Below are 24182 nucleotides of genomic sequence, written 5' to 3'. Positions count from 1 at the left end.
TTACTATTATTGTTTATTATTATTATTATTATTATTCTTATTATTATTAATTAAAATACTAATTAAATTATTAAGAATAATGGTCATCCAAAAGCTACTAAAATTTGTCACATCAACATTGTTAGATAAAAGTAAAAGAAAGGTAAGGATGACAATTCGTGTTCGTATGTCGGTTTTGGATTGTGTCAATACATGGGTATAAGATTATATTGATTTCTCAATCCTAACTCACTAATTTTGTATTGAATTCGTGTCGAATTTGTATATCGTGTTAAAAATTGTCAATCCTAGATAAATGTGTGACATATAGCAATTCTCAATGATTAAGTTTATTCTTTGATATGATCGATGATTTAACATAGTATTAAAGTAAAAGTTTGAAGTTAAATTTTATTTCCGCATTTGACTTTCAATTTCAATTTAATATACCACTTGTGTGAGAGGGTGTTTATTGTAAAAGCTCATATGTGACGATAGAGGTGAAAATTGGGTTACAGTTATTGATTATTGACTAAAATTGGTAATCGTAACCGGGGCAGTCGGTTAATCGAGTTTGTAATAACCAGCAGTTACTGGTTAGTTCCCAATTATCCGAACCGAGTACAAAAATGAAAGGAAAAGAAAGAGAATGCATTGAGTGGTTTTGGCCAATAACCTTTGTGAAGGTGAAATGGCTAAGGATAACATTTCTTTAATTGTAATTTATGTTGAACAAAAGGATAATGATAGTTCTACCTACTCCATGGCCATGGGTAGCTCGGTTACAAATTCAACATTGACAACCTAATCCAATGTTCACCCTGAAGGAAGCAATAACACAACATGGGTGAATATGGAAGCAAGCAATACCTCAGCAGAAGTAGGTACCGAAGGCCGTGACATAAAAGAAGGCACTTCTGGATCTTCCCAGCCGAATGGAACAGTGACTCTATTTGGCCGATAACCACCTCACAAATGTAGAGTGCAGTGAGTGAGGCAGAAAGGAAAAGAAAGAGAATCAGATGTGTAAAAAAAAGTAAAACTTAAGGCTAATTTAGTAATTTTTAATATATATCTAGTTACCGGTTATAATTAAGAATATATAATTGTTAAAATTGGTAACCGCTCCGATCGAGCCAATTATCAATTATTTTCAACTAGATACTAAACCAGTTGTTTGGTTTGCCGCTAATCGATTTATACCCTTATGTGACGACGGGAGAAAAATGTTAAAATATTAATTAAATTTATTATTTATTATTAATCTAAATTTTTGAGACAATTGATGATTTGTATTAAACTTGATTAATTATTGTATTTACGTTTATTTTTTATTTTATTTAATTATAAGAATTTAAAAAGAAAATGAATGTTGAGATAATTAATATGCAGAAAAAAGTTAAAGTAGTGACGTGAACGGTGTGCGGTGATGTTTGAGATATCTTTGGTCGCTTTCGGGTGTCACCGTCAATTTCATCAGAGAATTGTATATAATTCCAGCGCAGCCTACGGAATATAACTACATAAGGGGGGCTTTGAATACGACCATATATGCTGACTACGGTCAACGTGAAGGTGGAGTTGTGGATTGGGATCCGACTATTCCGACTTGATCCATGAGTTTCGTGGAGATCTCCAGGTAGTTTCGCTCGGGTTTCATATCTAAATAAAGAGTTTTTCCATTTGGACTGTATAGGTGGCAAATTGGCAATTAGTGTAGAGGTCGGGTTTCTCGTGTTGAATCATAAATATAAGATTATATAAATCAATCTTAATCTGATCTTAATTTTGTTTTGAGTTTGTCTTGGATTCACGTGTCGTACAAAATTGTTGGCGGTCATATCGCTTATCGGGTTCAGGTCTTATCGATGCATTGGGTATAGTCAATTATAACCCGACCCATTTAATTAAACTATTCAACCTTAACCAGTTAATTTCTAAATTTATATTGAATTTGTCTCGAGTTTGCAAGTTGTATAACAAATTGTCTGTCTACATTTGGCTACATATTTTTCACTTGCCAATATAGTTTTCTAATTTATATCTTAGAAAGAAGCTAAAAAAAGATACCTGAAAATTTAGTAATTTAAATGTATGTAATGAGTACATATTTTTCTTGTTCACACGATGTTAGGATTCTAAGTGTTTTATAAGGCTCAAGTGTAATCATAATCAAATGCATATAAGCTTTTGGATACATTCTCATTGGAAGCGGATTTTCAATTGTGAGTTCTATCTAAAGTTTGTTACGTTTGGTATCAGAGCAAACACTACGTCACAAAGGGAGCGACCTATATCCTATATTAAAATGTCTTATTATTAAGTATGAGCATAAGGGCTACCAGCGGATCAATGTCGATAGAGTGAGCCATCGTGGATTGGGGCGAACCTATCTTAGTAGTTGGGGGGTCCTTGGCAACCCTAATTTTTTTTCCCCATCAATGATGACTTTTTCCTCCCTAAATGGATAGATAATATAGCTTTCTACTATAGAAAATTTTAGTATTCGAAATAAAAGTCCTTTTTAAAGATAATTTTATAAATATGTATTTTTTGTATACAGATATGATTCATTACTTAGTATGAAATTAATTTTAAGACCAGTCTACTTTTATTTTACACAAACACGCGCACGCACACATAAAAGAACTATATGTATCTATGTATTTATTTATTTATATAAGTTCGTATCCCATGCAAAAATTCCTGGTTTTCCCGACCGTGAACGTTAAATCTAAACGCGTAATAAAATGTTATAATCCTAAGGGTCGGACTCGGGATTTTCCTCCTCTTGACTAAATGTATAGATATTCATTATTTTTGAGATTCTGGTGGCTATACAGAGCTAACAACCACAAAAGTAAGTTCATTGCCATCCATTATGAACCTCAATTCTCTCCCCATTCATCATTTGGCACACTGTAACATTAAGGACAATAACTGGAACCCAAAGAGTTTTGATTGAGGAGGTTGTTCATACGTCTATTTATTCAGCTGCTACCTTAACGTTTAGCCACACGTCAAACAAATCCTATTTGGGGTTATTGTAGTTATGTAAAAGAAGACAACAAGCAATCAGTAGCAGCAAATCTTTGATAACATTCTTTGTTACCAGAAACATTTTTGTGAGAGATATAGTTTAGCTTATCGTCTTGAAATGGTGAGACACTTAGAAGACAAAATGGAATCACAAAATTTTAATCTTGTTTTTGTATTGTTCCTTTCACTTATGGTGCATTTTGCCTCATGATTTGACTGCCAAAACCTACATTTTTAAACAAAATTGTGAAAAACGTTATGTTTGGAAGTCCGTTTCTAAAAGAATCGCAATTTGAAAACGTGAACGTGCAAGAGGTGCATGTATAGAAACACATGATTTTAAAAGGCCTAACCATAATTTTACCAAACTCTAGTCTTGATTGCGTTTTTTAAAAATAGCTTTTTCATTAACCGCGTTTTGAAATTGTTATTTTTTATACTGTACGTTTTAAAACCGTTAAACCACACGAACATGAAAATCTTTATGGAGTTTTTACAAGTTTTTATCCTCAATTTTCTTTTATGTGTTTGAACATTATTCCAATCTAAAAACTTAAGCTAATGGGTTTGAGTCAGCTTGTGTATATTAACTATTCACTTTTTATTTATTTTTCCTCAATGTGGGACTCGACACTTACATGTGCATTTACAATATTTTATTTTTTATATCATATCAATCACTTTTTAACAACTTTATTCATTTTTATATCACATTAATTACTTTTTAATAACCTTTTCCACTTTTTCATACAAAAAATTAAAAAAATTCTCTTATTTTATATTATATCAATTATTTTTTATTACTATTTAAAAGAAAAATTGCAACTCAAAAATTTACCAAAAACGGCCCTCTATTTGGGAAGGGATGACGAGGATGACATTAAATGCGCATTTAGATCCTCTCCGGTTCAAATAAATTGGAGGGATAAGGGTATAATTGTCTATAAAAATATAAAAAGATAATTTTACTTCTGAAATAAAATTAATTGGATCCTGTGATGCTGACATGCCTTTCAATTGGCTTGGGGTGTTGATATGGTATTGCGTGGGCTCTCTTTCGTTTAGTGCAGCCGCGAGAGGTAGGCTTGAGAATTGGATTGGGCCAGGGATTTTCTCCCTTCATTCGGATGGAAAGTTCCTCCCAGCCCAAAATAGTAGAAAGACCTTATATGAATTGAGTTTCGCTTGCCTCCATCCTCATGTGAAAAAATTAACGATGGAGATGGCCTCTAGTTTAAAAATAATTGAAATTCTCATTCAATTATGTCATCTCGCATAAGCTTCAGTCCTTTATACGACAGAACGGATGGGCCTTTGTGTTTTTGGACCCGACACGTGTTTGGGCCGACACTCGGATAGATGAACCATAATTAACCCGAATCTGTAGGCTGGATTTTCCGACAGGGACTGTCATGTGTATAAAGAGTAGGGTTCAAGCACGTGACAGATGTTATGACTTTTACTGGAAGTCTGGAACACCATACTTGAACTCGTTCTTTCTTCACGTGGTATCAATAATACCATGCCCAGATATAAACTGTATTCTAATAAATAATTAAGAAATTATTGATAATTCTTTACAAGATCAGGTAAATTCGACATGAACTAAATATGAAATTAACGAGTTAAGGTTATGAAGTCTGACCCGTTTAATTAAACGAGCTGGGTTAGAGTTACCTTATATAGTCTTATACTCATGTCTAGACACGACTCAAATCTAACACACGACATTTATAACTGACAATTTTTTATACGATCTGAGAACTCGACAACACAAAATTAATTATTTAAGGTTGAAAAGTCCAATCCGTTTAATTAAATGAAACGATAATTAACCTATATAATATTATACAAATATTTCGATATAATCCGAATCTGACAAACGAATACGGATAACCATCCGTAACACTTTCGAACATTATATTACTTTACTGAGATTTCTTTACATATAAAACTCCAATAAAATGGAGTGGTACAATCAATTATGGGCGCTGTACATTGACTAGGCTTTGCATATCGATGCACAGTTGCAGAAGCCATGTCAAAACCAGATATAGGATTGACATAGCCAGAAAACACATAGATTATTATTGAAATCTTAAAGTTCAGCCATCTGGAAAAAGAAAATTATGAGGAAATGCGACAGGAGTCGTCTTTGGAGGTTTGGTTTTGTCCCATTGAAGCCGTCAGGTTGGTGAGTACGCAGGTTTGGTATTCTGTTTTCGTATCCCAATTTTATTCCAAGGGTACGTTGTACAATGGGCTATACTGTTCGAGTTGTTTGAACACATGCTTGACTAGGTAGGATCTAGATAGACTCTAACATGGATAGGGGCGACGTTAACATTTGGAATTTGAAGGGACAAATTGAAAAAAAAAAAATTGGCCTGTAAAATTAAAAACTTAAAAAATTTTAAGGTAAAATTTTAAATTTTAATTTTTTTTAGGAAAAACATGATAGCTTGAGAGTACCATGTATTCAGATACTAGAATAGAGCAACCCATATAAGAGCTTGTCTGAGTGCTAACTGTTCGGACAGTTCAAACACTTGTTCAAACGGATAGGATCCGAACAGACTCTCACATAAAGCTGCTTTATTGCAGGGCAAATCTCCATCCCTGTGTTTAATGATTGGACTTGACCAATGACCAGCTCTACATTATCATTGAAACCGAAATTTCTAATGAATTTATTGTCTCCCTTCCTACTCCATATTTATAGTTTGAATGAAGTCTGGCTTTTGTGTACAAGAACGTAAATTTACCTCTTCATTTTCCATAGAAGTCTATATATATATAATGTCCATCTGCAGGTTCTCAGAAGAGATTCAAATTGAGTGGCCGGAAGAATTTTATTCGAGATCGAATCTATTAAACTGATGCGATCTAGAAACTTTTTCCAAAGAAGCCAGTGGGGTGGGCATCATTGAATGTCACTGGAAGAATAGGTCGTACGGCATTTTCTATGGAATTGGGGAGGTTGCCGAGTCTTTTCTCAAGCAGACCAAACGAGCCCCACTTCAGGTCTTGAGTCCGATTCCACTATAGAAACACCACCTAGGAAAATTCAGCAGCAAGTGATCAACTGTGGTCCAGAGTAGACCAACCTCAAGCTTTAGCCTTTATGACAGATGGTGCTGGTCCGGCCATAGGTTGATCTGAGCGCTAATTAAGGCTCACATGCGGATACATGTTAGAATACAAAAACCACATGACACAAGGTTTCATAATTGCTAGCTATTACCATCCAAACATTCTAAACAAAGTGTTGGATCTATTCTGTGTAGGGTGGACTGTCGATTTCTTGGCATTTCTACTGTCGTACTCATACCAGTTCCAAATGGCTTTCTATGATCATATATCCAAAGGAGCTTCTTTCTTACATTGGAACTAGCACTTAAAATACATTTTTTTTTTCCCTCTGTATGGTTACATATATGCCCTTAAAAACGAAATTATACCTCAAAGAAAATTACTTTGCATTTTTCACTATCAACTTGTAAAGCTAGCACCACCTTAAAAGCATTAACTTTGTTTGTCTTATTCCCATGCACATAGAACACAAGGTGAAACTGTCACGCATTCTCAATTACTGTTGTGACAGTTTCATCTTGTGTTTTATGTGCATAAGACACAAGTCATAAGCCTAGATTGAGCTTGTTTGAAATTGCGTTAGGAAATAGCACTTGTCTATAAAAAAAGTCCGAAATAGCTTTTCGAAAAAAACCTCATTTTCAAGTTTTCTCCAAAATTAATGCAGTTTTGAGCTTTTTTATATATAACAAAAAAGTGATTTTTAAGTTTTTTACTAAAGGGACTCATTCTTGCCTGAAAGAGCTTTTTAAGTACTAAAAATATTTTAATTAAGTTCCTTAACACAATCCCAAATAGACTTTTAATTATTTTATTCACAATTAGAGTCATTGTTACTTGCAAAATATGCTTGTATTCTATGTCCTAATCATTAGGGAAAGAACAACTAACAATTTCTTTCTTCTTTTTTTGTTATGACGAAGTTGCCACGTTTCTTTCCAAAGAAAAAGCTAAAACATGAAAAGATACCATACATGCATTAGTGCATTACCCTACCTAGCCCTAGTCATATCCCCATCTTCTCTACTTTTGATTAGAGCATTATACCCATGTCCAACCTCAGTACTTCTCTTGCACGCCACGATTTTCCCTCATCTGACAATCTCATGCATTATCTAATTTATCCTGAGCTATCATTATATATACGCCTCGACAAAGTTTTTCTCCAATCAGAATTAGATGTGTTTTGGATACACGTACGTATAGACTGGATTAAAGAGAAAAAATTGTTCTATACACTTGAGGGCATATCAAACAAGTTTACTTTTGGTCCACACGGCACACATCCAAGTCGGTTGTAAGATATTATTGTCTTGAGTATTATTTATGATTAAGGAGCTAGGACCCATCTTCTCAGACTAGACAAATGGATATATATATACGAACCATAATTTATTGTAAAGTACATAAAAACACTATTTGTTATATAATGGGGACTGGGGTTATCTTGTGCAGGCCGGAATATTTCAACAAACTCTAGGGTTTGGGATTAGCATGTGGACCTGTTTCTATGCATGCACCCAACATATATATATGGAATTAGAATTGAATTTTGCCGTTTGCGTGATCTACAAGGTACTTGCTGCTTTAACAGGAATTGGCCCATGTATGACTACTACTGTATTTATATACGTACGTAGTCAAGAAAAGTGACGAGAAATTTCATGCATGGAGCCTGCAGCATGCCAGAATAAACCACATATCAAGCTGACCCAATTAATCATTAATTGTCGGTGCACGTTTTTCTACAGTAAATCTCATAATTCATATGCAGCAAACGATTCTCAGCGATCTAATCAACCAATTATCAGGAAAAAAAAAAGTCACACGTCTATGCAAGCACAGTTGCACTAATCTTTGATTATCAAGCACTAAATTTAGAAATTAAGTTTCACTTCAACATCAGGTTTTTTTTTTTTTTTTTTAAACCCAGTTTATTAAATTGACATATGTCATAGAACACATGATTCTTAGATGCATTTTTAAATAAAAAATACAAATGAGAGTCACGTACTGTTATGAAGATTATTCCAACTTAATTATTTTAGAGAAAAGCTTTGTCCTATTTTTTTTTATTACTAATATCAACTATAGCATACATCCGTGATTATGATTGAATTTATATGTATAGATATATAAGATATGATACGTTTCTAACTTTTGTATTTGTATAACTCTAAATTTTTTTTTAAACTAATTATTAAATTTGTTTTTCTACATATTTAATGATTAATTTTTTTTTAAAAAAAATTATTAAAATTGTACAAAAAATTATACAGTAAATGTGTGTGTATATATATAATATATATACATGATTTCACTTTTTAAAAATCCCTCAGTAGAAAACTAGAATTGACGTTCGAAAATACAAGGAAAATAGATAATGGAAAATGAATTGGTGAAGAAAAATAGAAGAAGAAAAGTAAAAAGCACGTGAGTACCATGTGCAGTAGACAGGACGGCGCTATAAATATAATATGTGGAGAAGAGTCGCAACAGCCTGCAGGCTACAAGACAAAGCAAACCCGACGGATTGAATCGCTGTGAAAAGCCGAAACGACTTGGGACGGCCTGACTTGAAAGGCCGATATATTGGAATCTGTCTCGCTCCCCGAAACACCGGGTTCCGTGTCCCTTCCCCTTCTCACCGAGTCTCCGATATTTCGGTTGCTGTATCGGTAAGTTTTCGGTCATTTAACGCATATACCAGAAAAGGAAACAATACGCGCTTTCTTCACTTAGTTTGCAGAGACTCACTCTCTCTCTCCATATATATATATATATATAAATGTATATATATGTTTTCTTTATGTACTAAATTGGCTTTGACTAGAACAAAGAGAAGAATGGTCTTTCATTTTCCAAAGGTTTTGAGTTTTTTTGGGATGGACGGACGGTGGAGAATGAACCGGCTGAAGCTCCGCATGGCGGTGTTCATGGTGGTGCTATCACTGTTTATCAGGAATCTGAGTCCATGTTCATCTCTGAACGACGAAGGTATGTGTATATATAATTAAGTTCTGCATGTCCGTACAGCTCTTGAGCTGATGGGTTGGCTTTATGACAAACAGAGTTTGGTTGGGCGCAGGTTTGGCGTTGTTAAGGTTCCGGGATAGAGTGGTGAGAGACCCGTTGGGGGCTTTGTCGGATTGGAAGGATTATGACGGAGTGGTTGATCCGTGTTCTTGGTTCGGAGTTGAGTGCTCGGATGGAAAAGTGGTGATCTTGTGAGTGTCTTTGCCGTTCTTACATACGTGTTTTTGCTTTTGGGTTTTCATTTTTGCTCTCAGAAAGCAAGAAAAGTGCTTTTGATCCAAATTTGACTATATCTTAATGTTTGGCTTCGAATTTGTGACCTCATTAGATTAACTTGGAGGGATTATTATTTTTTTTTAATTTTTAATTTTAACTGCATTCCTGTTTAGATAGATGATTACAAGTACTTGGGTCTATGCAAAAATGTATTTTTTTTTGTTAAGGCACCTTAGAATTGGGTTCCTGGGGCTAGAGATGTGTATGCAATGGCACTATTGGCTGTATATATTTTTCCATTCTTAATCGTTTCGAAGCACTCTTAATTTAACATTGATCCAAAGTGCGGTTTTGTGTACGAATATCATATGGGATTATCTGGGCACGGTTAACTCGAAATGTGATTTTGAAGACACAAATGCATTCTTATTTCTTTCAGCTACGAGTTTGGAATTTGTTTGTGGGTAGAATGTTTATATACAGATGCTCTGCATCTGATCAATATATACTTATGCTGACTTCTTTGGCTTATAGAAGAATACGTATCTGAGGGAATTTGTCAGCAATAAATCATGTCAATATAGGATTTCAATCAATTCCATAGTTTGATCTGCAAGAACACAAACTTTCTCAAGAGAGACAGACATTATTCCTGGATACTCCCAAGTATTATAAAAAATTGAATTTCGATGTGACAGGAGCCGGAAGTTCTTAAAGCCCGCATATAATGCTCTTATCATATATAATTGAAAGTAATGCTGGTCTTGATGGAATACTTATTGTGCTGCATTTCTATTCATAGTTTTCTGAATATCATATCAATGGTGTTGTCCTTATTTTCCTGTTGTCGTGCTATGCTGTTGATCCTAGTGATGAAGTGATTCTTCCATCGTGTAACTTGTGGTTTCAAAAGTTCGATGTGCTTTAATTTGTAACCCTGAAGTCAGAATTGTCTACTTGCAGAACCTTGCAGGATCTTTGTCTTGAAGGAACATTGGCACCTGAACTCAGGAAGCTGGCTTACATAAAATCTATGTAAGCATATATTTTAGCCAAAAAAACTCACAATTTCTTCATTTAACTATATTTCTCTTTTTCATGATCTGATTACTTGTGTTTGCTTTCTGCAGTATTTTACGCAACAATTCTTTTTCTGGGAATATCCCAAAAGAGATTGGGGAATTGAAGGAACTGGAGGTTTTGGACTTGGGATACAATAACTTTAGTGGACCATTTCCATCTGATTTTGGCAATAATCTTTCCCTGACTACCCTGTAATATGATCTTTTCACATTATTGTTTTCACTAGTCCTATTTATATGAGCTTCCACTAAGTCCATCTTGTGATTCTTACTGCAGTTTACTTGACAACAACAAGTTCCTTGGTACCATGTCTCCTGAACTCTATGAACTTAAGACGGTTTCTGAGTCTCAGGTAGATGATAACCAGCTAACTGGTACTCCTTTGAGATCATCTTGTAACAGCAGATCTTTCACTTGGTAAGCAAGTTTAATTGATGTAATCCTAGTTACTTAATCTGCAACACTGAGAGTTTAGATCTGTGATTTTGGAAGAATAGGGATAGGGAAGAGGGAGTGATGTTCTTTCATGCAACCAATACTAACAATCTCTATGGAAAGTGGATATAAGCTTGAAAAACAATCTTGAGAATCTATTAGAAAATAATGGTTAAGGAGTTAATTTTAGTAAAACTGGTCTTAGTAGATTAGCCTGTGGGATAGAAGTTTTAACTCGTTATTGCCTGTGGGGAAAGAAATTATATTCATTATCGCTATCTTAGCCATACTTGAGTCATCTTTAAATGGGGTAGATATAATCCAAATTTTTGGATAGAAACAGACACCTTTTGGGTATTCAGGGAGAGTGGTTGGAGAAGCCATTTATACATAATAAAACTTGGTTACACTGAGAAGGTCCAGCATTTTTTTTTTTTTTTTTTTTTAAATTTTTAAATACTGAAATATATTGTTAAAATCATGACCAAACACATTATGGAACGGAGAATGTTGATTGTACTTGTACATGATTTGATTCAACAATATAACCTGCACGAAAAATTGTTATGGGTCTGGGAATTCAGATTATCATAGAAAGCTTTAGCCACACTGTTTTGACCGGATCTGCAGTTTTCTTTATTTAAGCTCTGGTGGATCATCATGCTTTCATTGTTGCCATGGTTCTGTTCTAATCAGAAGTTCAAAGCAAGTTTATTCTCCTTGCTGACATCTATATTTAAGCTCTGTCATTGACAAAATTTATACTTAAAAGTTATTTATTACAGTAATTTTCATCAAATAACCTAGCATATTATGGCCAGTGTATTCTCCTTGCTGACATATTTTGCTATGTTAGGAACACTGCCAAATTTGGAGACGAAGCTTACCGAAGGAAGCTGCAGCAGGCAGTTGGTGTCTCAAATCCATCCAGAGTCAATGAAGACAACAAGGTTTCACCATCGCCATCGCCATCGCCATCGCCATCGCCATCACCTTCTCCCTCCTCCTCACCACATCATTCTTTGCCTCCATCACCATCAGAATCTCCATTTTCACCTTTATTGGTGCCATCCAATTCACCGTTGTCACCATCACCATCATCAATTTCCCCATCATTAGAGTCTCCAGTATCTTCCCCATCACAATCTCCCTCCATTATCTTTCTGACTCCTTCAACCTCACCTATTTTAGCACCAACTCCTGCTTCAACAGTTCCAGCTAATCCACCAATAATATTATCTGCACCAACAGAATCCCGCTGGGATCCCCATCCTTCCCCTGCTTCAACTCCAAGCGAAGTAGTTAAAAGTAACTCTAAGACAAAGCATAATGCTATAGTTTGGGTTGGGATTAGCGGGGGTTGCTTATTCATTTTGGCTTCAGTCATTGGCATTGTTTTCTCCAGAACCAGCAAGGTTGTTGCAGTGAAACCCTGGGCAACTGGGCTAAGTGGGCAGCTGCAGAAAGCATTTGTATCAGGTTGTTCTTCTTTTTCATGAGAACTTAATTCTATGTGATTACAATCTGATCTTAGGATCCTTCAGGCAGTAGGACTATTATACAACAGATGACTGAATTGATAGCAAACACACACTGTCTGCTAATTTACGGTTGGGAGTGTTCTGGGCCATAAATTGACTCAGTTAATTGATGATAACATTGGAACAACAGTCTAAGGAAACATCCTTTACTAGTTTCATATATCTAACTGTTAGCTCAAAGGTTATGATGACCCTCTGAACCTCAACACTTTTTAATTAACACCTTGATAAGAATCACGAAAGAAGTTTCAAACATCCTTGCATTCTTAGCAGATGTACTAAATTCATCTTTTAATCCTTCCAATCAGGCGCAATGATGAATTTTGCTTTATTTCCAACCTACAGATTTGGATACTGATTTTGACAGTTTGGATTCAGGTGTACCAAAGCTCAACCGATCAGAACTTGAAGCAGCTTGTGAAGATTTCAGTAATATAATTGGTTCTTTCTCAAATGGGACTGTGTATAAGGGGACTCTTTCAAGTGGGGTGGAAATAGCTGTAACATCTAGTGCAGTTACATCTGCTGAAGACTGGTCAAAAAAATTGGAAGCCCAGTTCAGAAAGAAGGTACAGAAGAAACAAATCTACCAAGCTTTAGGCATTCATTCTGATAGTTTCTAAAGGTTGCTTCTATTTACTTCTTCAGATAGAAACATTGTCAAAGGTGAACCATAAGAACTTCGTGAACCTCATTGGGTATTGTGAAGAAGCGAAGCCGTTCACAAGAATTCTGGTTTTTGAGTATGCTCCAAATGGTACACTATTTGAGCATTTACACAGTGAGTACTTTTAACTCTTCTTCCCTCCATGTTTAAGAAAAAAAGCAAATCGATGAAGAGATTAATTTGTAATTCAATTAGCATTTTCATAATTGATTGACTGCTAAAACCAACTTATGAGCTTCCTGACATGCAAGCTGCATTATCGGATTTCCAAATAAACTATAAGTTCTGACACCAAGTCACACCATAATGTATCTCTGTTGCAATAGTTAAAACTTATTAGCATAATATTATGCCTGCATGTTACGGAAATGGCTTAAGACACCATGTACTTTTCATGGCCTTGAGGCAAATGCATTGATCAAAAAATTTATTTTTTGTTATGATAAATGGGACAAGGTTGGGTAATTGAAGTTGAATGAACCGTTTTATGGTTTTGGAAATGTTAATTTTGGATGTCTTGCAGTTAAAGAAGCAGAGCACTTGGACTGGGGAATGAGACTCCGAATAGCTATGGGCATGGCATACTGTCTGGAGTATATGCACCAGTTGAGCCCACCTATAACCCACAAAAACCTGCAATCCTTCTCTATATACCTGACTGAAGACTATGCAGCCAAAATATCAGATTTCAGTTTTTGGAATGATATATTTGCAAGCAAGAAGGAATCATCCATTATGGAGCTTTTGGAAATCCCATCAGTGGAACCAGAAAGCAATGTTTACAGCTTCGGGGTAATCTTGTTTGAAATGATGACAGGGAGGATTCCATACTCTGACAATGACTCTCTTGCAGACTGGGCATCAGACTATCTAAAAGGAGAGAAACCCTTAAGAGAAATGGTGGATCCAACTCTAAAATCTTTCCAAGTGGATGAGCTTGAGAAATTGTTTGAAGTGATAAAAGATTGTGTCAAACCTGATCCAAAGCAAAGACCAACAATGAGAGAGATTACCGCTAAGTTGAGAGAGATCACAGAAATGGGGCCTGATGGAGCAACACCAAAATTATCTCCTCTTTGGTGGGCAGAGCTAGAAATAATGTCTACAGATTCAAGTTAAGAGTTGAAGTTGAGACTTGAGTCTAAATCTGGAAGTTTTTGTCTGCTCTTCTTTCCTGATTCTGTTGGTTTTAGTTGCAGTGGATTTCAAGGTAGATACTGTTGGTGTCTAATGTAAGGCAGAGGAAGATATTTTTGTACATAATCGAGAAAGAAAGATGCTTCCGCTCCTGCTTGCTCACTTGTTTTTTGATTTGATTTGATTTTTATGTTTCATTTTTTTATTGGTTGTGCTCAGGTTGTAAAATTTCACTGTCAGAAAGTATATTATCAACTTTAATATCAATAAATGTTGAGTGTTTCCCGCATTGGCCAGTTGTTTGTGGTTGGTCATCTCACTCAAGTTAATGACTAATTTTTTTTAATCTTCAATCCTGCAACCACCCCACCATTCTTCCACACTTCTCCACCATTTCCAAAAGCCTAGACGCTTGGCAGTTCCAAAATTGTCCTGAAATCAAATCAGGGAGAATTCATCCCAATGGGGATGTTGTGTAGGAAAAAACTCAAGGACATATGTATCCACAGAATTTTGCATCTCTTCACAAAGGATAGGCAGGAAAATATGTTCTCGTTTAGGTAGAACCAGAATTACTATGTTCACCAACTTCAGACTCGAGAAATCATTTCTTTGGTTTCTGGATGAAGGTACATTCATCCCTGCAGATAAAGACGTCTGAAAGTGGTAAAAGGAAAAGCAGAAATAATGAGAAAAATTGAGACACATATAGATGTTTCTATAAGCTTGTTTATGTACAAGAACTGTAAAACAAAATTCCTGTTTCTATCAAGAGACAATTTGGGACGCATATACCGTTGTCCAAGAATTGTAAAAGCCTCCAACACCATAAAAACATCTGATCCTCATTCCATGCCCTATTTGATTATATGGACATTTCTTTTTGGTTCATTTTTTACATAATCCTGATTCATCAGAGTGCTCTAGGTGGCCCTTGCATAATCCCTTGTGGCAATTTCCTTTCTTGTCTTTTCCTCATCATCAATTCCACAAAGCTCTATCTACATAGCACTCCCTTACCTGTTTTTCCTCATGAAGAATCCTTATCATTGCAATGGCCAGTTTGCAGATGGATGCTCATCAAGAGCATGATTTCTGGGGAAACATTAGACCATAAGGAAACTCCCCATGATTTCTACCCCTTAGCTGACAAAGTCAGCACATACTGATCTCATTAGGAACACATATAAGGTGCCTCACATAAGTTGCCGATTAACAGCCAAGTCTCGTGCTCGATAATACAAATCAAGTGTTTCCTTATGGTCAGGGTCAAAACAGAGAGCTGCCTGACAATCTTGGAGAGCAGAGGTGACGTTCCCCATTGACTCGTAAAATGCTGCTCGAAGATGAAGCATTTGTAAGTCAAGCTTGAAAGCTATGGCCTTGGTAACCTCTTCTACGGCTTCAGTGTCTTTTTGGTCATCCATCAGAACTGGTGATATGCCATTTTGTATGTTAGTACATAAGTTTTGATTTCCAGCTAATGAGTATGTTTACTCGCCCAGTCACATTGACAAAAAAACGAGAAATTTCTGATGTGAAAGCAATGAAAGTAGATAAATGATAAATGTGAGACTCGTCCTCAAAAGCTTGCTTTACCAGAATGCACTTCGCAGAAAAGAAGTCTTGCCACTACATTTACTAAAGGTCTCTTTATACTCTCCTTTCATTTTCAGCAACTTTTTATTTGTTATCTTCCTATCAGATTCCAAGTTATGTAAACATGACTGCAGTTCAGAGTCTAACCTGAAATTAAATAGAAAGAGATGTGATACTATTCTTGAACAAGGCAGCTGTGCTACTGAGTAGATCCATGATATAGTGCCTCACCAGCACTCAAGATATTCAGAAATTAAAAGATTTCCACATCTTCTGTTGGACCAAGTTATTTTAAAACTTTAACTATGGAAGTATATGGTGAGACACGCTCCTAGTAAAATATAGAGTCTGATTATGCCAGTATAGTAGAAGCCAAAAGACCTCAAGCCAGTCAACCTATGATCATTTAAGCATTTCAAAAAGTACATTTAGATTTACAACTAGTCTTTTGTTGCGAATAGCTGCACACACTCGATGAAAGAGAAGAAAAAGAGAAGCTATTCCCCTCATATCCATGGCGAAAATCAAGTTTAGTGAGTCTAGTAACTTGGCACCTTCAGTTACCTAAGCAAAGAAGATAGCAAGAAACTGATGCCAGAAACCCAAGAAACTTTGGCAGTACTTGGCTCTAGGTCATTTTTTTTTTTTTCAAAAAAGAAAAAAAAACCTTTTTATGAATAAGCTCTAGTATGTTCAATGTTCTGTCAAATAACCAAGGCACTGACAGTGTGATATGATCACAAGCCTGAAGATTTTTTACTGCTAAAAGATGGACTATCAAAGCCATACTCATTGCTGCCATCTACAGACTAAATGGATTATATTATGGAGATAACTGAGCTGCTATCTACAGACTAAATGGATTATATACTGGAGATAACTGAATGCCTAAAGATTGAGCAAAAAATCAATTTTGCGTTTGATGATCCCTTTCTCATATGTAATGATATTGAGATTAATATGCGGGAAGCAATCTGAAATACCTAAGAAATTAAATTTCATACCTATCATTTGATAGTTTTATGCACAAAGTGTGTAATGCGTGGAACAATTATCACGTTTATCATCGGCACTGACTTCTGATCAAAATTAAATTGCAGAGAATGCAGCAGTACTGAAGGGGTGAAGGGTTATAAATATTACCTGCTGCCCTGTATCTGTATGGATATGTCCTCAGTGGATCCAATTGTGTTGCTATATCAAGATCACTTTTTGCCATTTCACGGCCACAATATTCTGACCGTTTCTCATATGCTGATGCATTATTTTGTGCCTTCTCTATTAGCTTGGTCATCTCATCATATGCAGCTTGCCGTTTATTTCGTTGATGATAAACACGTGCCAGACCTTGGTGAGCTCTTGTGTGCTTGATTTCAAGGGCGTTCATGTAGCAATCTGCAGCCAGATCCAGCTTACCACTATCCACATAAATACTCCCTAAATTATTTAATGCCTGCGAATATCCCAACACACAATTAAACAAGTACATCAAGGCCCAGAAGGTGATAAGGATCTCAGTACAGATAATACTCACTTGTCCTTTCCGAAGACCATCTGAAGGACATTTAAGAGCCTCCTCCAAAATTTGGATGACATAAGATGAAGATTCAGGATCCAGACTTGTATCTGCCAATACGTACGCCTTAAGGAAAAGAGCTTCAAATGACCTCTGAAGTAAAATGGACTTATCTGCCCTAGAGAGAGCTTCTTCACGATGACCAGTGTCATATAAAATCCATCCTTCATAAACTAGCCTTTCATGCTCAGAACTAGAATGATTTCTAGCCGATCGCAAACAGCGCATTGCAGCCTTTTGACAATTTAGCCTATTAGATTAATGGATATTAGAAATTATTCATGGAAATCAATGCAGTAGGTTTAGAGTCGATCAGAGTCATATGCAAGCATTTATTGTGTTACACAGACGACATATTCCTCTATTGTCCTAGATATTAAAATGAGTTGCTGATTTGAAACTCTTAATCATTGAAAAATGAAAATACACCATGCAACAATCTATAGACTTTCATTAGTGAATGTGTATGAGTTTATGATTCCAAGTTGGGCTGACAGATGAGTTCATTATCTGAAGGGGGAAAAAGGGCTTTCTACCCATAATTTAAACTAGGATGTGTTACGAATAACTCCAGGCATCAAAATTGAAGATTTGAAAAGAAAAATCTTAGAAAGATGAGCTTGTTAGTGGCTTGACTTCATGGTGATTTACAACATAAAAATTGAAGATGAATAAGATAGACAAGTCTAAATTAAATTACACAAACTTACCGCAAAAGAAGTAGAGATTGCCGAAACAGGAGGAGACTCTTTCCAGGGTCATTTACCAGCATCTGATGTATGATGGCCAGAGAGCCTATATCATCGATACCAGACCATCGCTGATAGAGCTGCATCCAGCAATCAGCCAGACTCCATTTCTGAGCCCAATGGCTGAGCAACTTAATCAAGTAATTCCCAGTAACCTTCCCATGAAACATCATGTAATTGGGTTCTAAAGTTAAAACTACTCGAATGTCTCTAAGAGCACTTTCATAATCCGCAAGTGCAATGAAGAACCAAGCTCGCAATTCAAGGCAGTCGGGTGAGAGCTTAAACCCAATAATTTTGTCAATCTCCACAATGGCTGCACTAATCTGCTTCTCCTCCACCTTTGCAACAGCTCTGTATTTATATGGAAATGAAAGAGTAGGATCCAATTCAGTTGCAGTTTCCAAATCCAAAATCTTTTCCTTTCCAATATTATAAAGAGACCGCTCTTGGTACATCCACCCAACTGGTTTACACTCAGAGATCAGAGAGCTCATCAACTTATACGCCGAATACTGTTGCCCTTGCTTGTGTTTAGCTCTTGCTACACCAGCCATTGAATAAGCATTACCTGCCGCAGCTGCAGCCGCAAAAAAGCCCTGAGCATCCTTATACTCTTTTCTCTCAAGCAACACGACCCCCAATTGATGCAATGCAAGCGCCTTCTGCCACCTCTCTTTGGCACACTCTTCCAATCTCTCCAATAACATCACTGTCATGTTAGATACCATGCTTTCCTCCATAGCAATCTGGCTTAGGAAATAATACAGCAAGAAAGAAGCATGCCCCACCCTGGCCAATCTCTCCATAGCCTCGGAGCTACAAAAAAATTTCATCACCTTCCAATTATGCAGAGAACTTGGGAGCTCTCTTAGCATAACCTGCAAGCAACTTGCTACAACGAGATTTGCTGTCTCCTCCAAACCATATTCAATGAGAATCAATGCGTCCTCAATATTACCAACCAGTGAAGCTAAATGAGCATCACAGTCAGACTTCATCTCCTCACAACAGAACCTATTTGCGAAAGAAAGTAACTCCAAAACAACCTCAGGACTGAACAAGTCCAACCTTCTAGTTCTACTATACACTTCCACAGCTCTCATTCCCTTCACAGATATCCCATCTCGTGAAAAATCAATTTTATCCATTTTTGACTCCAAGAACCTGCCAAATAGCATGACATTAAATGCTCTCGACAGCGCTGCAATTCTATATCGAACGCATTGAATTTTCTCATTACCAATACAAAATGAAACATCACTATCCTCATTCCCTTTCAAGATTGGTTTATCAAACACCTTGGAGTGGTCCTCAAGACATTGGCAACGATCATGAATTGAATTTAAGCAATATCCAGATACTAAAGCAGCCTTAGGACACTCAAGAATGTGACCGCCACAATCCATAGCTGACAGACCCACAAGCTCATCCTCCCTTCTCTCAAACCTCAACCAAGCTGAAAGCACAATCTTCGAGTGCACATCTCCAGCGTTTTGACGAGCGGCACAGAGGCACCGGCGTAGGGGCTTGGGATCGCCAAGGCTGCGCAAGAGAGAGTACTGCTCCATGAACAGCAACGACTTATTGGATTCAGAGGAACTTTCAAGACGGCCATAAAGGTCAGCTAAAGCTTCTACCAAGTAAATTGGTTTGAGGTGGGGGTCTATGGAGGGCTCAAGGAAGTCAGTTGTAGGAAGTCCATAAGGAAGAAGACCCTCAGCTACTGAGACCGACTTCGAAAAGGGTTTGATTTTATGGTTGATAAGCTTACCTCTGGTAGCCGCAGTGGGGGTTTTTCCGGTGTCTGAGGGAATAAGAGCATGAACTTGGATGCTCTTGAATCGCTCTATGAGCTTAACACCAAGCATTTTTCTAATTGAATATATATACAGACTACGATGTAGGCTATAACTGAGCAATTAAGATTCAAGTAGCTTTCATACGAACTGTTAACTCTAAATGCTCAAAGTAAAATAAGAATACAAGAAAAGTGAAGCTGTGAATGAAAATTTTGTTTACCTTTGGCCTAAAATGGTGATGCAGGCTATGAGCCTAAAATGGTGTTAGCTTCCTGAGAAAAAAGAATGAAACTTGAGTTCGCTAGTTCGCTTTTTTTTACTCTCTCCTTCATGGAATGGATTCTTAAGCAAGAGAGCAAGTGGGGATGCACGCAATCGTATTTAGGCCTAAACTAGTGTTGGTTTCTCGAGAAAATAATAATAATAAAAAAAAGTATTTCTTTCTTTCATGCAATAGATTCTTAAGCTAACTCCCTCTCCCTCTCTCTCTCTCTCTCTCTCTCTGTGTCTCTCGTGTTGTGTGTTGGATAGAGATAGAGAGGAGTCGGAGGACGGGTTTGCCTTTTCTAACCGCAGGAGCTATTGGTTTAGGTGGCTCACTCCAAAAGCAACGAGGAAGATGGAGTTCAGGGGCAGACTAACCACTCCATTTTTGCCACGCCCCCATCAAGAAAGAAGCATAGGACCCACGTAAGAGAGTTGCCCAACTGCTGATTAAGCTATTTTCTCTGGTTTAACTGCTGATTAAGCTATCATTTCTGGTTTAACTGCTGATTAAGCTATCATTTCTGGTTTAACTGCTGATTAATTAACAGCAGAAAGCGAGTTTATGGTGGAATTGCATGTTAAGCAAAGGTAGATCATTGAGTGGGTGGGCTTCTTTTTTCTAATTATCTATCTAATGGAATAGGTTCATGGGTCTCATCAACACCAAATCCAAATAGATCCTTCTTTTTTTTTATTTAGATTTAATTTTAGGAGAGGCTTTTCTTCCCTTCTAAAAAGACAGCTACTTAAATAAATTAATTAATTAATTAATTACTTTAATAACAAATTTTATACTTTTAACAACCAAAATGGAAGAACCCATGTGCTCTTCTACATCTTTTCAAGGTTTTAAGCATATTTTTATATAAATGGTAATACACAAAAAGACTGAAATCCATGATTCCCCCCACCATAATTAAGCTTGAACTTTTGCTATTATAAACAAATTAAAGCAATAAGCATCCATTTATATCCAAGTCACTAGTCATCATGTTGTATCATGCATGCCGCTTGAGTGCCGGATATGTGATAGTCTATGCGACATTTATAATTATGTCAACTATTAAATAATTAAGAGTGCTTTTAGAAATACCGCAACTTTTACTACAAGTTGCCTTCTAAATTGACATGACACTTTATAAGTAGTGAAATGATTAAGCAAAAAAATTTGACTTGTCAGTTTGTAACGAAATTTTAGTAAAAGATATATTACCCAAATCATTTTTCAACAATTAAATTTCATTACATCTGACGTGGTAAGTACCATATGAACTGCCACATTAATTTGTAAGCTCACCTGACATTTATCACGTCAATTACTATATAATTACATTTTATTGTAGCTGATGTGGTAAATATCATATGAACTGATACAATTTGTATGAAAGCTGTAATAAAAACCGTAATACTTCAAATATTTTTAATCCTAAATGATCATCCAACTAACTGGGTACATACAGAGGATGGGGAACCACCTTATTCTAAATCCTAAATTTAATGAAATTAGTCATATAAATAACGACCACAAGATTACTTAATATATGGGACAGCTACTTAACACGTGGGTCTGCACGAATATCCATTAAAGGACTAATCATTATTGTGTAAACAAATGGAGAAGAGGGACAGAGCGACCAAATAATTGATGGGCAAGAAAAACATCAGATCTAAGTGCATTATTTTTCTTTAAATTTTAGTTAAGTCTTTTCTTCCGCAAAGGGCTTTTTCCTTTGATTGAACTACTGATCTACTCATAATTAGGTGAACATCTCTGCAATGTTCACATGTCCAAATAGGTGAACGGGCCATTCGAGAGTCGAGACCTATTCAGATCAATAAATCTTACGAGTGTTCTCTCATAATTACTGTCGGTTCTATCCCGTTTAGACACTTGCAGCTTGCAAACGGATTTAAAAAACAATGACCAAACAGAAGGAACCAGGAATGGGAAGCAGCAAAGAGACAAGACAAATAATATAGTGCGAGAATCCAATGTGAGAATTCTGCAGCAGTCTGTTTTTCATTTTTATCAGTTATTATCAGGCGAGCATGTTGATAGAGAGTCAACACAACTTGTGCCAATGGGCTGCTGCACTGTTTGTATTAAATTTTGCGAATCTTTGGAAGATAGGGGTGCTTGTCAACATACGGCTGTGATGGGTGTTCAAGCAATTTTATTTATTTTTTATTTTTTCTAAGCATATTCATATGATTGAACATGTGATGGGTGTACTGTTCAAGCATATGACGGCTGTTCAAGCATATATGCATATATGATTGAACATACCAATATCGATTGGATAAAAATTTGCCACAAATCTTTTCTCCCCGAATTTTGGGTATCCCCTACAATTTTTATACCGGAATTTCAAGAGTTTCTTATAATTATAAAAAGCTCTCAGTGGTATTTACCTGTACGAACATATGCTTGAAATATATTAGTGGGCCTCGACAAGACCTCTCACAGTTGCCTACCTCTGAATAGGCAATTGCAAGGAGTAATCCCTATCCATATGATTGCCCCCCTTTTTTATTTTTTAGCCGACACTAATTTGCGTTGTTAAATTTTATGGCCAATGGCTTGAATGCATAATCACACAATTGTCACCTAGCGAAACCAAAACACGATTTGAGTTTGCCTTTGGGACCGAATGAGTTTGATGTGGTGATGTGACGTCCAGAAATGGACAAGATTTGATGACCCCAGAACCACAAATCAAAAAGCCAGATACAACAACAATAATAAACTAGATGTCCAGCCATCTAGCTCTGCTGTTACTTGTTAGCCGTCGCGCGTGTAGAGCATTCCCTTTGTACTTTTTCCAACCATTTTTTTTAAATATAAGGAATAAAACTACGTTTTACTTTTCTATCAAAAAAATACTCTACAATAGATTTCATTTACCTTTCCCTATATTAATTAAATATTATTTATTTACTTTTTCTTTATACTTTTGTATTTTTTTATTATTTTATCAATTCTCTCTCTCCCTCATTAGTAATCACCAAGCCTCATGCCCGTCGCCCTTGCGGTGTGCAGCAGCCCATTGCAACGCCGCTCACGTGTCCTCGTACACAATAGGAAGAGGGTGCTTCGTAGCTCTTTTGTAGTGGATCGACACTGCCACGACGTTTACTTCAGCGGCTACAGAGTTAACGTAGTTGTGATAAAGAGGGAAGAAGGGAGATTCGACGCAAAAGGTGTCGTTGTGGATGTAAATGAGGGGAAGCTTGTGGGCGGCGGCAGAGATGGCCGGTGATGTTGGGGAGGAAGAGGCGAGCAGACAAGGCAGCTCTGGGTGAGATTGTGATGTCTTTGGACTGGACTCCGGTGAGAGGATTGGTGGTGGGCGGTATAGTTTCGGTGCTAAGGAGCCCTCTTGACTCTACCGTCTTTATAGACACGGAAGAAGGGAGGGAAGTCATGGGCTACTTCATTGAGTTTGTGATTTCTAGTTTCGGTGCCTATGGAAGTTGCGAGAGTTGAGTTTGTGAATTCTGTTGGGTTTGTGATCGAGAACGTGACAATGACTGTTGTGGCAAACATAGGTTTTAGGTTTGCTAAAGAGAATGGCCGGCTGAAGAAGAAGACTAGAAAGGAGATGGGGCTGCCTCAAAAGATGTGAGAGGAGAGAGATTATATTTTTTTATGATTATAATATTGATCAGGAATGCTACAGTTGGGAAGCACTGTAGCATTCCCAAGGAACAGAAAATTTTAAAGAAGCTGTTGTGAGTGGTTTTTTGTGACTTTTTTTAAAATTTTTCCTAAAATATAGAAAACAAAACTCTTATAGGAAAGTTGCTGTGAATGCTTTCATAGCAAACCACTAGTGAAAGCACCCACTCCAGTAATGCATGGATCCATATTATAGGACTCACCAGTCCTAACAAGAGGACGGGTTGCCCAATACCTCTGCAGACAAATGGTCTCATAGGAGAATGTTATCTTATATAAGTTAA

The 24182-nt window shown here is 36.6% G+C and overlaps 2 protein-coding genes across 4 annotated transcripts; one reads left to right on the top strand and one right to left on the bottom strand.

Annotated features, from left to right (window-relative positions):
* The first annotated feature begins 8616 nt into the window (after nt 1-8616).
* LOC133878480 (inactive receptor-like serine/threonine-protein kinase At2g40270) lies at nt 8617-14515 on the top strand. 2 transcript variants are annotated; one of them, XM_062317036.1, is made up of 10 exons: nt 8617-8789; nt 8979-9108; nt 9200-9338; nt 10327-10398; nt 10494-10637; nt 10723-10863; nt 11738-12360; nt 12801-12991; nt 13071-13203; nt 13613-14515. In XM_062317036.1, the coding sequence occupies exons 2-10, from the start codon at nt 8997-8999 to the stop codon at nt 14206-14208; spliced, it is 2151 nt and encodes a 716-aa protein (XP_062173020.1). In that variant the 5' UTR covers nt 8617-8789; nt 8979-8996; the 3' UTR covers nt 14209-14515. The 2 variants fall into 2 exon arrangements, with proteins under 2 accessions (XP_062173020.1, XP_062173019.1); XM_062317035.1 differs by having other exon boundaries at nt 8945-9108.
* Nucleotides 14516-14911: 396 nt separating this feature from the next.
* LOC133878478 (ethylene-overproduction protein 1) lies at nt 14912-20688 on the bottom strand. 2 transcript variants are annotated; one of them, XM_062317033.1, is made up of 4 exons: nt 18112-20677; nt 17360-17651; nt 16969-17278; nt 14912-15658 (listed from the first exon to the last, which is right to left on the bottom strand). In XM_062317033.1, exons 1-4 carry the CDS (start codon nt 20019-20021, stop codon nt 15423-15425), a joined length of 2748 nt encoding a protein of 915 aa, XP_062173017.1. In that variant the 5' UTR covers nt 20022-20677; the 3' UTR covers nt 14912-15422. The 2 variants fall into 2 exon arrangements, with proteins under 2 accessions (XP_062173017.1, XP_062173018.1); XM_062317034.1 differs by lacking the exon at nt 14912-15658 and adding an exon at nt 15693-15972 and having other exon boundaries at nt 18112-20688.
* Nucleotides 20689-24182: the final 3494 nt, after the last annotated feature.

The sequence above is a fragment of the Alnus glutinosa genome, chromosome 9, assembly GCF_958979055.1.
Source record: "Alnus glutinosa chromosome 9, dhAlnGlut1.1, whole genome shotgun sequence".
Lineage (NCBI taxonomy): Eukaryota > Viridiplantae > Streptophyta > Magnoliopsida > Fagales > Betulaceae > Alnus > Alnus glutinosa.
This window is presented reverse-complemented; position numbering and strand designations above follow the sequence as displayed.

What these genes read in the sequence shown, in the direction of transcription:
- LOC133878480 (XM_062317035.1), top strand. Translation starts at nt 8,958, where the DNA reads ATGGTCTTTCATTTTCCAAAGGTTTTGAGTTTTTTTGGGATGGACGGA. An exon ending in AATCTTTCCCTGACTACCCT is followed by an intron (nt 10,638 to 10,722) that starts GTAATATGATCT and finishes TTCTTACTGCAG; the next exon opens with TTTACTTGACAACAACAAGT. An exon ending in AACAGCAGATCTTTCACTTG is followed by an intron (nt 10,864 to 11,737) that starts GTAAGCAAGTTT and finishes TTGCTATGTTAG; the next exon opens with GAACACTGCCAAATTTGGAG.
- LOC133878478 (XM_062317033.1), bottom strand. Translation starts at nt 20,021, where the DNA reads ATGCTTGGTGTTAAGCTCATAGAGCGATTCAAGAGCATCCAAGTTCAT. An exon ending in CAATCTCTACTTCTTTTGCG is followed by an intron (nt 17,652 to 18,111) that starts GTAAGTTTGTGT and finishes TTAATCTAATAG; the next exon opens with GCTAAATTGTCAAAAGGCTG. An exon ending in ATGGTCTTCGGAAAGGACAA is followed by an intron (nt 17,279 to 17,359) that starts GTGAGTATTATC and finishes GGATATTCGCAG; the next exon opens with GCATTAAATAATTTAGGGAG.